This window comes from Perca flavescens, chromosome 5 (genome assembly GCF_004354835.1).
Source record: "Perca flavescens isolate YP-PL-M2 chromosome 5, PFLA_1.0, whole genome shotgun sequence".
Taxonomy (NCBI): Eukaryota; Metazoa; Chordata; class Actinopteri; order Perciformes; family Percidae; genus Perca; species Perca flavescens.
The window spans coordinates 23,139,380-23,154,474 of NC_041335.1; the positions used below are offsets into that span (position 1 = coordinate 23,139,380).

Below are 15,095 nucleotides of genomic sequence, written 5' to 3' on the forward strand. Positions count from 1 at the left end.
GAAAACATCTCTCTACACACTGAGTAAACTTGTATACTGCCACGTGTAATGAAAAATAGCATAAATGCTGAATAAAACCTAACAAGGCAGAGAAATGATACAAAATTGCTTGCTGTTATGGTTTATCATTCTGTGTCTGCATGCCTGGCGTGAGGGGTTATACGAGCATTCGCTTTCCCTTTTCCTTTCATCTCTCCGACTCTCAGTGATCCCTCTTTCCGATCTGAATACTCTATAAGAAGGGGTTTAGATTAATCCTCCAGTCAAAATCTCTACTTCCTGACACACTGTTCAACAAGCGTATCTGATAGCTGAATTTACCAAAGGCTTTTCAAGTCACAGCACAGGTGTATCTTCTTTGATACATACTCAAAACTATTTAAGGAACAGGTGCATGCACACACATACTGTACTGTACACTCTCACACTCACACACCAGGGATGCAGGATAACAGAGGTATGATATTCCGGCCAGCCGCAAGGGAGGCCAGGAGGTAAATGTCAGGGCCAAGGCTAAAGAGAAAACAAGCTTGCAGTTGGTGTTAAGATCACTGAGTGCTATTGTTGGCTCCATAGGCATGACATATACCTACCACAACGAAGACACCTGGGGGGGATGGATAAGGACCGAAGCTCGCTGGGTGAAGTAAGCACACATGTAAACACTCTTCCCTGTCCCCACATACTGCACACACTTAAACACTGGCGTGTGTGTGATGCTACACTGCACTGAAGGTATTATAAAAGGTTTTCAAAACCTTTACCTCCATTTGTCTCTCTCTCTGGTACTATGTACTGTATGTAGCCTGCGGTAGTTTTGTCACTCCTCAAACTGGATCCACACCTCTTGTGATAAAAGGTCTGCTTAGGCATGAAATAAACATGAAACAGGTCTGTGGTGTCTGTTTGTGGTACATGAGCACCTATACTGTGAAGGCACGCTTAGATATACTTACTAATAAAATAAACATTAAAACACCTTGTGTGCGCAAAGACAGGTCAAGGATGCAGCGGTGTTTGTCAGGGACAGCTAAACTGACATGATAAAATGGTATTTAATGACAGGGGAAAACTATTAACTGTGTGAATTAACATAGAGCAAACAGATGCTCACATGTGCACGAAAACACACATAAACCCCACGCATACACACACGCATACACAAACTGTCCTTTGCTCCTGTGGCCAGTGTTGAATCGAAGTGCTAAATTATTCATGCAGAATTAGGCTGAGCTGTATGTGCAGGTCTGTCTGTCTGTGTGTCACACACACACACACACACACACACACACACACACACACACACACACACACACACACACACACACACACACACACACACACACACACACACACACACACACTGAGTTATTTGCATTCAGTTTTTATGGGTATTGAGCCTGGAGTAAATTTCAGAAGCCCCAACATCAAAAGTAGTACTTGTTCTCCAAATCTTCAAAACTGCTTATGTCTGCTAGAGTAGAATTTCTAATACAACCAATAGTAACACTTCCATTGATGTGGATAACCAATGAGAAACCAGGCCAACCAGTGTGAGTTTCCATTGGCTGAGAATATAGCTAGGTTGAAGACAATTTGAAAATGCAGCAGACGTCTGCATGAAAGGGAAGAGGCAGAGTCACGGCTGAGACTGTAACTTTGTTAATCCATCTGTAGAAAAACCACTGCAGAGAAAATAAATTCCACCGTTTAGCAGACACCTCCTGGAAGGAAAATATCCCCCAAATCCCTGAAATGAAAAGTCACACAAAAACCATGCTCCCAGTAATTAGTCACACCTCCAGAATGTGACAGGCCACAGTGGCAGTGTTTGTTTCCTCTTAGTTGACAGATTATCATAATTTGACTCATAGGTAAAAAGATTCTAAAGCTTCCAATCTTATTTAATCATTTCCACTTATAATACAGCTTATTTTCTGCTTGTGTATTTCTGCGATCCAAGAATAAACTGGCATGAAAAGAAAAAAAAATGGAAAGAAATGAGGAGGAGGTAGCACGAAAGCTTCAGACAGAGAGGAAGACAAAGCGAGTGATTCACACAGCACAGAGAGAGAAAGAAAGAGAGATGGAAACCGAAGGAAAAGAGAGGTGAAAAGTGACGAGCGCAAATGAGAGAGAAAAGGGGCAACAGAATAGAGAGCAGGGGATTTGGTGAGGGGTTCAGCAGGTTTTTCTCCTCGTTGGCTGAGGTCTGTAACCAGGCAGAGTTTGTCTTGTCTCCTCGGAGTTGGCAGCTACACCTGGATAATTATTCATGCTGTTCTTAAAAACATTGAAACCTGCAGAATCCAGCTGCTCTGAGGCCAGCGTGTCATCCCAGCCCGTGAACACACATGCATGGCACAGAAATTAAGGCTGATTACATGAATATTCCAACAACTATATGCACACATGTTTACATGCACCATAGTGGTATATATATGTATATTAAAGGTCCAATGTGTAGAAATTTCTCCCATCTAGCGTTGAGATCATATATCGCAATCAACTTTCTCGTGCCACGCAGTTGAAAGTACGTATTACAGCTACGGCAGCCTTCACGCTTCAAAAAGCCGGTCTTTTGCTTTTTTCAATATCCTTTTTCTTTTGCTGGGCGGAGAAGAAGACTCCTGTTCCTGAAATTTGGATTTTGAATATGTGTGGTCCTCCACGTTTCCTTCTTCAAACTTGCAGGTGGAGCAGTATGTCCTGTATGTCCCTTACCGGCTAACGTATTTCAAGATGGCGCATGAATATGGAGCGTCTACCACAGTTCATGCGAATGCAAATGTAAAATTTCCAGCCAAAAGGAATGCTTGGAATTGATGGTGGAGGTAAATATTCATGAAAAAAAACAAGTTTGTGAACGGGCAACACAGATTTTGATAATGAACAACTAAACACGTTACACACTGGACCTTTAAGTCAAGTGCTATACTACATGGAAATATTTTACTTTTTACGCCACTCAATTTATTTCACAGCTATAATTACTAGTTATTTTTCAGACTGAAAATGTACAGACAAAACATATAATCAGTTCATAATAAATGATGCTTTGTTATAAATTAAACTACCCAACAGTTTATGAAGCAGTAATAATTGGCTCCACATAAGACATTGTACAAAGTACTACTTACATGTTAATTCACCAATAATAATGATCTAATATTTTAATATTAACACACACTCTCTACTTTTATTTTAAGTACATTTTGTTGCTAATACTCCTGTACTTCGTCGCCTCAAGCAAGATTTAGGATGCCGCATTTTGACTTGTAATAAAGTATTATCATGGTGTTTCAGGCTACTTTTAATTAGTAAATGATCATAAGGCTTCTTCCCTCATTAACTAAAACATGTACGACACATTAAAATAATAGTACTAATTTAGGTAGTTCAATTAATCATGAAAAATAAAAGTCATCATTTTAAACTTCTTAACCACTAGTAAATCAGTTAACCTCTCCTAAAATGTATCTGATAAGGTTTTAAAATCAACCTTATATTTCTTATTCAAATGTTCAATTCTGCCTGAAAACCCCAAAACATAGAGCAGAAAATGACTTATTCAACTTCACAAAATAACAAAATTGGATGTGAATCTCGGTTTATAGATGACCGCTCAAATCAATTCAAATATAGAACACATAACTCCTTATGCAAAGATAAGAGAAAAGCAATTACTTGAAATTTTACAAGAGCTGGATAAGCAAACAGCACTGGTCTGAGAAGTGGGTGTAGCACGACATTTCTGTTATTATTAATTCAGTCCACATGAGCAGAGGAGATCTGTGAGCTCCATGCAGTTTGGCTCCCACCTGCTTCAACTTTCTATTTCAAAGGTATGTTTTCCTTCAGCCAAGCATAGGCTGGAGTTCAATATTTGGAGAGGTTGATTTGACACTTTATTACATTAGTGTATGTCACAGTCTGGCACACAGTGGGTGAGTGTGTGTGTACCTGTTTATGCTCTGCCAGACTACAGAGCTATAACTACCTGCCTATTACTTAATTTATTTGCACAACGTCAAGCATCATGATGCCAAGCAGGAAGTTGAGGCCTGGTGGACCCCATGCGGAGGATATGATGTCATGGTTTGAACGCTGGCACAAAGCAGCGTGAGTTCATGGCTTCAACCTCAGTGTCCCGGCTGACAAGCAGCTAGATGACATTTAAAAAGCACAGACAGAGCGAGCATTATTTTACTCATAAATAGTGAACATGTTGGGTTTGGAAAATATGAGCTGCTATTTCATTGCTGCTGTAGTTAATTTATAACCACTTCAACATTTAGTATGTGAGTTTAGTCAACGAAAATATATGTCCTACTGTGGAAAATACACACACACACACAAAAAAAAACATGCATGCAAGAAATAACAGCCGCAACGGTGGGAACTTTCCATTCTCAGACCGGCAAAGATGAGTAGAGACAAGCTTAAATCCTCTCAACAATGCAGGTAGAAGTTTAGACTTCACTTTGAAGTAATATTCAAAGTCCTGAGCAAGAAGTCAAAGTCACAGGATGTTGTTGAGGTGGCATTGTGGCCCTGACACATTTTGCTCAGCTGTCCGCATGTGTTGGAGACTGTGTGAGACTCGATGAGGCGGGGGCGAAAAGGTGAGACGGATGGCAGCAGTGTCACTAGGTGAACACAAGTGCGCACTCATGCATACACACTTTTTTTTCTTTTCCCCCATCTCTCATATCGGAGCATCCCAGACAATTCAGTCAGACAGGAGAAAGCTGTGTCGAGACAATCCTTCTGCGGTAAGCCTAAATCACACGCAACCCCCCCCACACACACACACACACACACACACACACACACACACACACACACACACACACACACACACACACACACACAAAAACATAAACACACATAAATACGTAGAGGCCTGTGCAGACAGAGTGATATGAATATTTGAACAAGGACTGAGGCAAAAACTGGAAAGGCCATGGGTCTGGTATCACAAATACATTGTCTGCATCAGTCATGGACCAGTGAGCTGATCCTTGTGTGTGTGTGTGTGTGTGTGTGTGTGTGTGTGTGTGTTTGTTTCTCTTTATCTGTCTTGTGCCCATCTACTGTCTATCACTTATTTTCCCTCTCCTACCCCATTTTTCTCTCTCCCTTTCTCCCTTACAGTCGCTAATCCTGCATGTGTTGGTGTTGATAACAAACTCAGTGGCGAGGAAAGGCTCGAGGAGATAGAGAGAGCGTTGGTTTCTCTCTCTGGCGCTCTAAGCCGAATGACCGCATAGGCACGCACATACACACTCACAAACACAAGCACGAGCCAGTCTGACAGCACTGGATGACAGTCACAGTACAGTGGCACTAGTTGGGCCCATAATGAGACATGATATCCCCCACCCCAGAGGTCAAAAACCTCTCTATCTCTGTCTGTCTCTGGGTTAAAAGTCTTAGAGCCAAATGAATTATTCTTCAATTACTCTTGCAGGAGACACAAATCATCCTTAGGCTCTTCTCTGCTCATTATATTCATAAATCCCCCAATCTCCTTCATACAGCAGTGAGAGAAAATTATTATTACAATTTTGACTCATTTTGCGACCCCCACAACCCCATTACCTTTCTTCCTCCAAATCCCCTTTGCTCCTTCGTTTCCCCTTTATCCACTCCAGCACCGCTGAGACACAATGCACATGTACACAGTCACACACAAATTTGTACATAGGAAAAGGTACACACACACATACACTTACTTCTCTTTTTTTGTGTTGGGGGTTATCAGTGTGATACAGGGCACTGTGATTATGTATTTTCTGTGCTCCAGTCAGAGGGAGGAGATAAGGGGCCAGCAGACTACAGCAAAGCCAGACACCACTCATCCTACATGGGGAGGGAGTGGTGGAGTGGAAGGTGTGGAAATGACAGTGGGTGAAGACCTTTATCTTAGCCTTTTCTGTGTAAAAAAAACCTCTTTACCAACCTGTGGTCATGGCAATTTGGAAAAAATAAATAACATTTCTTATGTTTTTCAGTTTTTTTCCTTTTCTTTAAAAGGTCCAGTGTGTAATGTGTTTAGTTGTTCATTATCAAAATCTGTGTTGCCCATTCACAAACTCATGAATATTTACCACCACCATCAATTCCAAGTATTCCGTTTGGCTGGACATTTTACATTTGCATTGGCATGAACTGGGGTAGACACTCCATATTCATGCGCCATCTTGAAATACGTTAGCCGGTAAGGGACATACAGGACATACTGCTCCACCTTTCGCGTTTTCGCTGTCACATGATAAACTCACAGGTGCTGCTAATGCTGCTAATGGCTATCGTAGCTTCCCAGCCCCAGCAAGTTTGAAGAAGGAAACATGGAGGACTACACGTATTCAAAATCCAAATTTCAGGAACAGGAGTCTTCTTATTTGCCCAGAAAAAGAAAAAAGGATATTGAAAAGAGCAAGAGGCTACCGTAGTTGTAAAACGTACTTTGAACTTCGTGGTGCGAGAGAGTTGATTGCGATATATGATCTCAACGCTAGATGGAAGAAATTCCTACACATTGGACCTTTAAAGGTTGTGAGCCAAATTTTAACTTAGGATGTTGCGAGTACATGCTGCTTCACTGAGCCACCAGGATGGATAGGCCATATGATTCTGGTTATGGAATTAAATAGCTTCCCTGTCATAAACCAGACTGTTTTATTTGCTCATAAACACACAGAGAGAATGAGGTATTACCCACAGCCCAATTCTGTCAAATTTAGAGAGCATTTATCAAAGGTCCTAACTTTTTTCTGGAGAAGAACAACAAAAGCACTGGAGCGGCACGGCTGAATTAATCTACAAGACCTAAAATTAAGACCAGAAACATCCAAGTTCTGCACTTCAGAGAGACAACACATAGCTATTACAGTCTCCAAATATACCTCTTTTCATCTCTGACACATTCTTCAACAGTCCCTCCATTTGTTATGTCTTTGGCCTCCTTCCTCTCTCTCTCTCTCTCTCTCTCTCTCTCTCTCTCTCTCTCTCTCTCTCTCTCTCTCTCTCTCTCTCTCTCTCTCTCTCTCTCTCTCTCGGGAGTGGGAACTTGTACACACAAAAAAGGCATTTTGAGGCCCACAGTGTCTTAGGGCAGCGATAGGCTGATCTATGAGGAGGGGCATTGTGGGTAGGCATGACAAGCAAAGGGAAGCCATCAGTGGGACATCTAAGGCTTGGGGAATGAAGGCTCTCTGGCACTCAGAGCTGCTCTCAAACACTGGCTCTCTGATAGAGCCGACCTTGGACTTAATCACTACCAGAAGAAAAGAGCACCGCTTGACAGGAAGATGGAGAGAGAAGAGGGTGTGAGAGAGAAAGAAAGAAAGAAAGAAAGAAAGAAAGAAAGAAAGAAAGAAAGAAAGAAAGAAAGAGAGAGAGAGAGAGAGAGAGAGAGAGAGAGAGAGAGAGAGAGCACACAAGAGTAAAAGAGAGAGTAAAGGATATACATAGAGAGAGTGACAATGACCAAGCGCAGAAAGAGACTGGACAGAGGAAGAGATGTAAACCGGTAACAACACTGTTCAAAGAGATGGATAATGACTCTGTTGGTTGGTGTGATCGAGGATGCCTGAGAAGCAGAGGGAGAGCATAGATAATACAGTACAGTACGTTGTCCCCTTCTAAAATACACACAAGTCCATTTCTTTAAAGACACACACACACACACACACAGAGTGAAGCCTTCCACCCTTTAAATAACGGCCAGCGACACTTCCACCTACAGTATTTGGCTTGTCACAGGCATGACTAAAGGATGAACCCCCTAATACTGAATTAGGAGAATGATTAATCTCATACACAAGAAAACACATAAAGTTCTCAAATTAGCTGCTGAGAGAGAGCGCCAAATCACTGAAAGCTCTGGGACACACACAAAGCCTCCACCCCAACTTGTTTTGTATCCATTACACAGCCTTGTGACAGGCCTTATCAATAAAACTATTATTAATGTCGAGATAGCTTTGAGCTAGCTTTGAGCTCCAATCTCAACACCATAAATAAAAATGTACAGTGTATCCCTAGCACAGCAAAAGCCCACATCAGAGACATGTTAGAGCTTAAAATCATCTCAGTTTTTGTTTTGACATCTAAAGCCATGTGTAATGTTTGATTTCCAACAAGTAAGGAAAGTGTTAGAAAGATTGTTTTTCGATCAGCAGGCTTTATTCTTTCAGCCAGCCAGCAGAAATCTTGCCTTTGCCTTTTAGTCGCTAACAAGATGATGATTATCAAACGGCGCCTGGCTACAAATATTGAGTTGTGTTGCACATCACAGGGAAACCACACAGCTCCTGTAGGACTGAAACACTGAAAAGCCATTAGAGGAGCATAAATGCCACAGCTTTACAGTTACTCTACAGACCATCTGCATTGAGCTCGGCACCATGGGTGGCCTATTTCAACCATCAGCTCACTTGATTAAGAAAATACAATTTGAATTGATTTCCTCATACACTAATTTGTGAGGTCGGTACAAAAAAAATATTAATCTGAAATGAGTGTGTATGAGAGAAGTTAATAAAAGTAATGGATTTTCTCTCGTTTTTTTTCTGGTGATAGCTGAATAGCAAGTGAGGTGGTTGGGAAGATTATCACAGAGAGAGAGAGAGAGAGAGAGAGAGAGAGAGAGAGAGAGAGCAATAGAGGAAGAAAAGAAGTGGGAGGGAGTGTGTGATAATCGAACAAGCAAGGAGCACTGCAGTCCTGAAATCGCATGCAGGTCCACGGAGTCATCAGAAATGCAACGATTTTAAACGCAAGAATATGATTTTCAATCGACACTGGATGGGACCAAGCGGGAATGAATGAGAAGAGGAATCAACTGCTAAACGAGATAATTACTGTCAGAGATTATAAGGGAAGGAGAGAGGAAGTAGAGAGACAGAGGCAGGGAGGGACTCACAGAAATGATGGCTCAAATGACAGAAACTAAGAGATATGAGTTAACTCTAAATCTGTATTATATCTGTTAGGTGTAACACTTTTGACCAAAGATTCTCTATAACTAAAGATTACCGCTGCCCCAATGGTATGAAACGGTAGACACTTTCTGTCTCCCAACTGGGCGTGGCCTTGTTTGTAGGTGTAGTGAACGTCATGAGGATGGATGGAAAGTTATAATAGCATAATGTATTCATATTTTCTTTTGCCAACATTGTATATTTATTTAGCTAAAAGCCATATTTAGCGATACAAAACTAAGTTGTTATCGGTGGCCTTCATACAGTTGGTTGACTTTCGCCTATCTGTGTTGCCAGATCTCCCGAGAGTTTGTTGCTGAGACAGAAATAGGTCTCGGTCTGATTTTTCAGTCTGAAAAATGCCATTTGAGTGAAAGAATGTTTGGGAGATATATGGCTTGTGAAAAATGGATCCAATATTTACTGATTTACTAATCTGTGTTCACAATAACTTATCCCATTGAAATACATCATCATACAATCATCAATACACTCAGGACCTGCCGCTAGTCTCCTAAAGAGGCGTGGCAGTGGCAATACCCTTGTGACACAGATACAGGCAATTACTCCCCAGAGTTGGGGCATCTTGTTTCTAAACTGTTTCTGTTCTGAACACACCCATCAGTGAATTTGGATGTGTTGAGGATGTGAATATATAATATTTACTGAAAGGGAAACTTTACACTCATCAGTGCTCTTTCGTAGACAAACTATGTAATGGTTTTCCAACTACCTTACACATATCTTTGACATTGCTGTACTTTAATTTTGTTGGTGGTCTATAGCTCTATAAGGAGTTATTACAAATACACTCAGTGGCCACTTTATTAGAAACACCTGTACAATCGAATGAAATTCAATAAATAATGAAGTTCATGAAGTTCACAATGTTGAGTTTTCATTAACACTGTCGGAAATGTACGCTACATGTATAAATTCAATGATATGTTTATGATTGAGGTCATAGTTAAAGGTGGGGTTGTACCGCACTACTAACCTGAATGCTAAACAATACAATTTAACACCTCTATGAGAGTGTTAACCAAAACTTTTATTAAAAAACATTTATTGGATTGGATTGCATTAGGGGTTAGGGGTTATAATTGGTATCTACATGTGTGTGTGTGTGTGTGTGTGTGTGTGTGTGTGTGTGTTTGTGTCATATTTGCAGCATTTGTGTGTATGCATGTGTGTGTTATTTTTGTCAAGTTGGTGAAGATGGAAAATATGGTTCTATATCCATCTCTGGTATCTGTCTTGTTAAAACTCATAACCTCAATTTAAAAAAAGCAAAACATATAAAGTTATTTTTTTTAGTTCAAACAAAACTGCAGCTTTTATATATATATATATATATATATATATATATATATACATACACATACATACATACTATACATTATATATGAATATTATCAGAATAATTAACTGGCTCATCTGAACTCCTAAAACTTCACCTTGGTTAATACTGTAATAAATAATAATGAGGTGTGCGACTGTGCGTGTGGGTAGATGTGTATGCGTCCACCTCCAGGTATGCTAATGCTGTTATGACTGGCTGGCTTCATTACTGTCTGTCAACAACACACTGGCCAAGGTCAGCGGAGGCTGCAGAGATGATATGGGGCCAAAACCAAGAGCACAAATTAATCTGCTGTTTAATCTAATAATGCAGCGCGGCATCGAGTGTCTCAGTCCTATTAACACAACTGTAATTGCATTTGAGGAGGAATGGGCGCACGCAGCCCACAAGGGTATGTTCCTACTTGCGTGTACACCCAAGTACATCAAACACATATCGAATTGTACTACACACTCACACATAGGTGCGCACACACATACACACACATTCTAGATGGATGTTATGCTGGGAAAAGGAAATAAATGAGAAGAAAAGCAAGGTGCAGTATTTCCTGGTGAATTCAATCCAAGCAATCACTGTGTGAGTGCATGTGTGTCCATGTTTATAGGGCGCGGAACATCTTAAAACCACGGCGCCCTTCTCATTAGCATGGTAATATCCAAACAGCAGGGTGTAGTCAGAACAGCAGAGTATTAGTAGGATTCATCTCATTAGGCTTTCATGAGATTTAAAAGTTAACAACGAAATAACTTCAAAACTAAGTCTGAGATAAAACACAGCGAGATCCTGAGTTTACTCTCCAAAAGTTAATTTTACCCCCTGGAGACAATGCATGGCCGGCAGCAACGTGGAGAGCTGGCCCACGGTAACAGGATTAGAAAAAAAAAAAAAAACCTAGTCACGCTAAAACTTCTGTTGACATTTACTGGTACAAGTAAATACTTCAAAAAAGTGAAACTGAAATTAACCTTTCAACAGTGCTGGAGGAACTATCTTCACTTTTACCTTAAGTAAACACGAGTGTGTGATACTTACCGCAGTGAGATGGATGACTCCCTGAGAGGTTACCGGGCATCCCATGAAGCCAACAAACTGCAGCTCAGGACAATGCTCTGCAACCGCTCGCACGGACCGATCAGTGACCTGGAGAATAGAACAGCATACATTAGTATCCCAGGTAAGAAACCTCTTCATCTTCATAGCTAAAATAGTTGCAGCTACTATTCGTGAAGTGGTTCGGGGTCTTCTGCATAATACAAATTTGATTGAATTCATTCACAGGTTGAATAGGTTTCATTCATTCACATTTCCAGGATCAATATATGACATTCATGAGGAAAAGACATCTGAAAGTCATTTTTTTTTTTTTTCCCTCGGTTGGATAGTTGTGTCTGTGGGGAAAGCTGAACTTGCCAGTAATTTGCGTGTCTTGCGTTTGGCGAACAACAGAGGAAAAGGAGGATCACAGAAGGAGAGGAGCGGGAGGAGGATAACTGACAAAACAGCTAAAAGAGCATATCTGCCAAGCAGCGTGGGCGTCGACCTATGATGGATGGGCCGTCCCCCATCCTTCACCCAGCCGTCTACCAACAGCTCATAATGGATCAGAGATCAATAGGGAAGCAGAACATTTTCACAAGCTTCCACTGTAGTCATCAATGTGGGTATTGATAGCTACTTCGCTTCCCTCATCACACTCAACACTGCAACAATAAATGGGAGATTGTTTGTCTTCTCTGAAGGCCTCCTCAGTGCATCCTCAAAGTCTTTATCCATCACAAAGACAAAATAAGATGATAAGAAGAAGAGAGACAGAACAGAGAGAATTGACTCTAAGCTGTGATTAACTGGGAAAACAAAGAACAACAAACATGAAAGAACATTAGAGAACAAAAAAAACCCTTTTTTAGGCATCCCTGTCAAAATCTTCAATGTTTTGTTATGAAATTCCCTAAAAGCAAGTCAGCACTAATTACATTTGAATAAATGCAAAAAGCACATCAACTAGTGATGGATGCATTAAAACCTTTCCTTATCAATTTAAACATATTTAAAAATAAAAGTCTGACAAAGTGCAATTGGACTGAAATCTACCTCTGACATGTTTTGAACAGTAAATGGAAGTAACATAACGTGCCTGAACGTTACTGTTGTAACGTTAAATACGAAATACTGAGAGCAGAGAAATTCGGAAGTAACACTTGAATACAAGGAGACAAAAGAAGCATATTGTAAACAATGTCTATGTACCATTAAGGTAACATTAAAACAATAATTAGAAACTATTCCGGCATAATCACTTGTTTTCTCAGACACACTTACCGTACAAAAGACAACTAAATTACAAAGCATTTCTGTAGAGCTAAATGAAACTCATTATCTTAAATGTGCAATTACATATGTGCTAGTTGTGTTGGTTGTGTTTGGATTTCCTTATTCATTCTTCTGTTTCTGATGCAAAATGGTGATTCTGAACAGTCTAACAATCATTAGCCATAATGCAGCAAGGTTTCCAAACAGTGTATCAACCACTGCTCCTCCTAAGGAACTGTGTTTACTGAACGTTGACAAGATAATTCATTGGCCAGTTAGACTGGAGTTGTAGTGTTTAGCTGTACAACAACAGAAATGTTGTACAGTTACAGATCAGAATAAGACAGATCTCTAAAATTGTAATGGCTGCTAAACCATTGATTTATAGAGTATTACATAATTCAATAAGCGTGCCTGGAACAACAGTTTTGCTTTTATGATCATCATTTTGTTTTATTTTGTTTGTACCTGTTAATATTATGCTCATTTTCAGGTTCATAATTGTATTTTGAGGTTGTACCAGAATAGGTTTACATGGTTTGATTTTCAAAAAATGCCATATTTTTGTTGTACTGCACATTGCTGCAGCTCCTCTTTTCACCCTGTTTTGAGCTCTCTGTTTTAGCTACAGAGCTAGGCATCTCACTTCTGTTCAATCTTTGTTGGGATTCGCACATGCGCTGTAGCTAGGTAAGGACCACTAGCCAGTCAGAAGGAGAGTAGGGCGGGGCCTGACAAGCAAATGATCCAAAACAAACCCGCTTCAGCCAGTAACCTATGGCTTTGGCTCAGCCGTACAACCTAGACTGGAGTAAGTTATTTAAATGTTAACAAATTGGTCTTTCATACTTAGCGTTTTAATTCTGCACTGTTTCCTGGACATGGCAATACAACTATCTGAACTCTTCGGGTCTCCGCTTAACTAGCATGGTTTGAGGGCGTGCCACACTAGCAGCTAGGCGTGCATTATAAAGTGTGTTACAAAGTGACTCAAAATGACGCGCGTTCGTCACAGAAGTAAAGGCTGGACTACAATAGAGCTGTTTCGAACAGTTTGTGAACAGTGTTTTTCTGTGGGAGACTTCGGGGTTTTTCACTTAACCAGCCTATAACATGCACAAAAAAAGATATATAACAATAAAGGACAGGGAAAAAGCCAAAAAGCATAATATGAGCACTTTAAAAGATGGCCAGATTTTGAACACAGAGCTTTGTAAAGAAAATTGATCACAAGAGAGAGGTTTAGAGATTCTAGCTCGCCAGGGACACAAAGCCTCACTTCTGTTCAGCCACAGCCTGGTGTGTTCATAGATCCATTTGACGCCCTACCTAGTAACACTGATCACACCACTACTTGTAAGCCTTGCTCTTTACTGATTACTATACTTGTCCATATATCTCACTCTAATGTTGCCTCTCCCTCTGTCTTTCTATTACACCCTGTCTCACTGCCTTCCTCCCCCCCTTCACGAAAAGAAAGAACAAGGTGTCCATTTATCTTTCACCAAGTATGGCTTATCTGGCTAAAACACCTTCATATAACTCTGGTGAAGCTCAAAGGTATGTTTCTCACCTTATCATAAAGGAGCCAAAGTGCTTGTAAAGTGCAAAACGGTTCATAAAGGAAAGTGACCAGTCGCAGTTGAGGCAGTGGAAATTTTAGCAGCAAGTTTTGAGCAGCAATGAACAAGATAGTGGTACCATCTACTGTATGACATTTTGTCTAAAATATTTTAGGTTAATACTTTTATTCTGCCCAAAAACACAAATTGAAATGAATTTCTTTCAATTCAAGTTGTGTTCTCGGTCAGGGGAGGGCATTGATGCTTTGTACCATTTTATTTGCCATGCTCAGCTTTATGAATTTTAAATCACTTTGAACTTCCTATAGTCTCGCATTGACAGACCTATCTCCACAGTGCTGCGGAGGAACGTCTGGCTAGTCCACACAACATTACTGGATAGGAGAAAAACGTGCTCTGGTTTATTGGCATTTTTTTTAAACCAATCAAAATCGTCTTGGGCCAAGTGCTGGACGCAGCAACAGTGCCTCTGCTCGGGAAGGAACTTGTTTTGGTGGAACATGTACACGTAGGGAGGCAAGCTTTGGAGTTAAAATGGCTGTCGAGTATGTGACGAGAATTCTAATAAAAAAAAAAGATAAAATATAATTTGACTGTCAGTTTTAGCTAGGAGGATGTTTCCTATATCGCCCGGAGTTTAGAATGCCAACACAAAGAAAGCGGAAGGTGAGGGACATCTGGCCGAAAATGAGGAAAATCCGGCGGAACCTCCGGCGACACCGGAATGATCCCTTAAATGAAACGTCGTATATAGACTAGACTTCCTGTAACTTTTCTTCTAGCGCCCCCATAAGGTTAAAGTTTTAATACTTTGGTTTATGACCAAATACTTGCAAAGTAGCCTCA

General features: G+C 40.5%; 1 protein-coding gene across 1 annotated transcript in view; it reads right to left on the minus strand.

Annotated features, from left to right (window-relative positions):
• The window catches only part of fbxl17 (F-box and leucine-rich repeat protein 17), a 236,721-nt gene that overhangs the window by 148,496 nt on the left and 73,130 nt on the right, over window positions 1-15,095 (minus strand). The window contains exon 7 of the mRNA XM_028578848.1: window positions 11,389-11,496. Coding sequence (XP_028434649.1) covers window positions 11,389-11,496 — 108 coding nt within the window. The remainder of the gene's footprint in view (window positions 1-11,388; window positions 11,497-15,095) is intronic.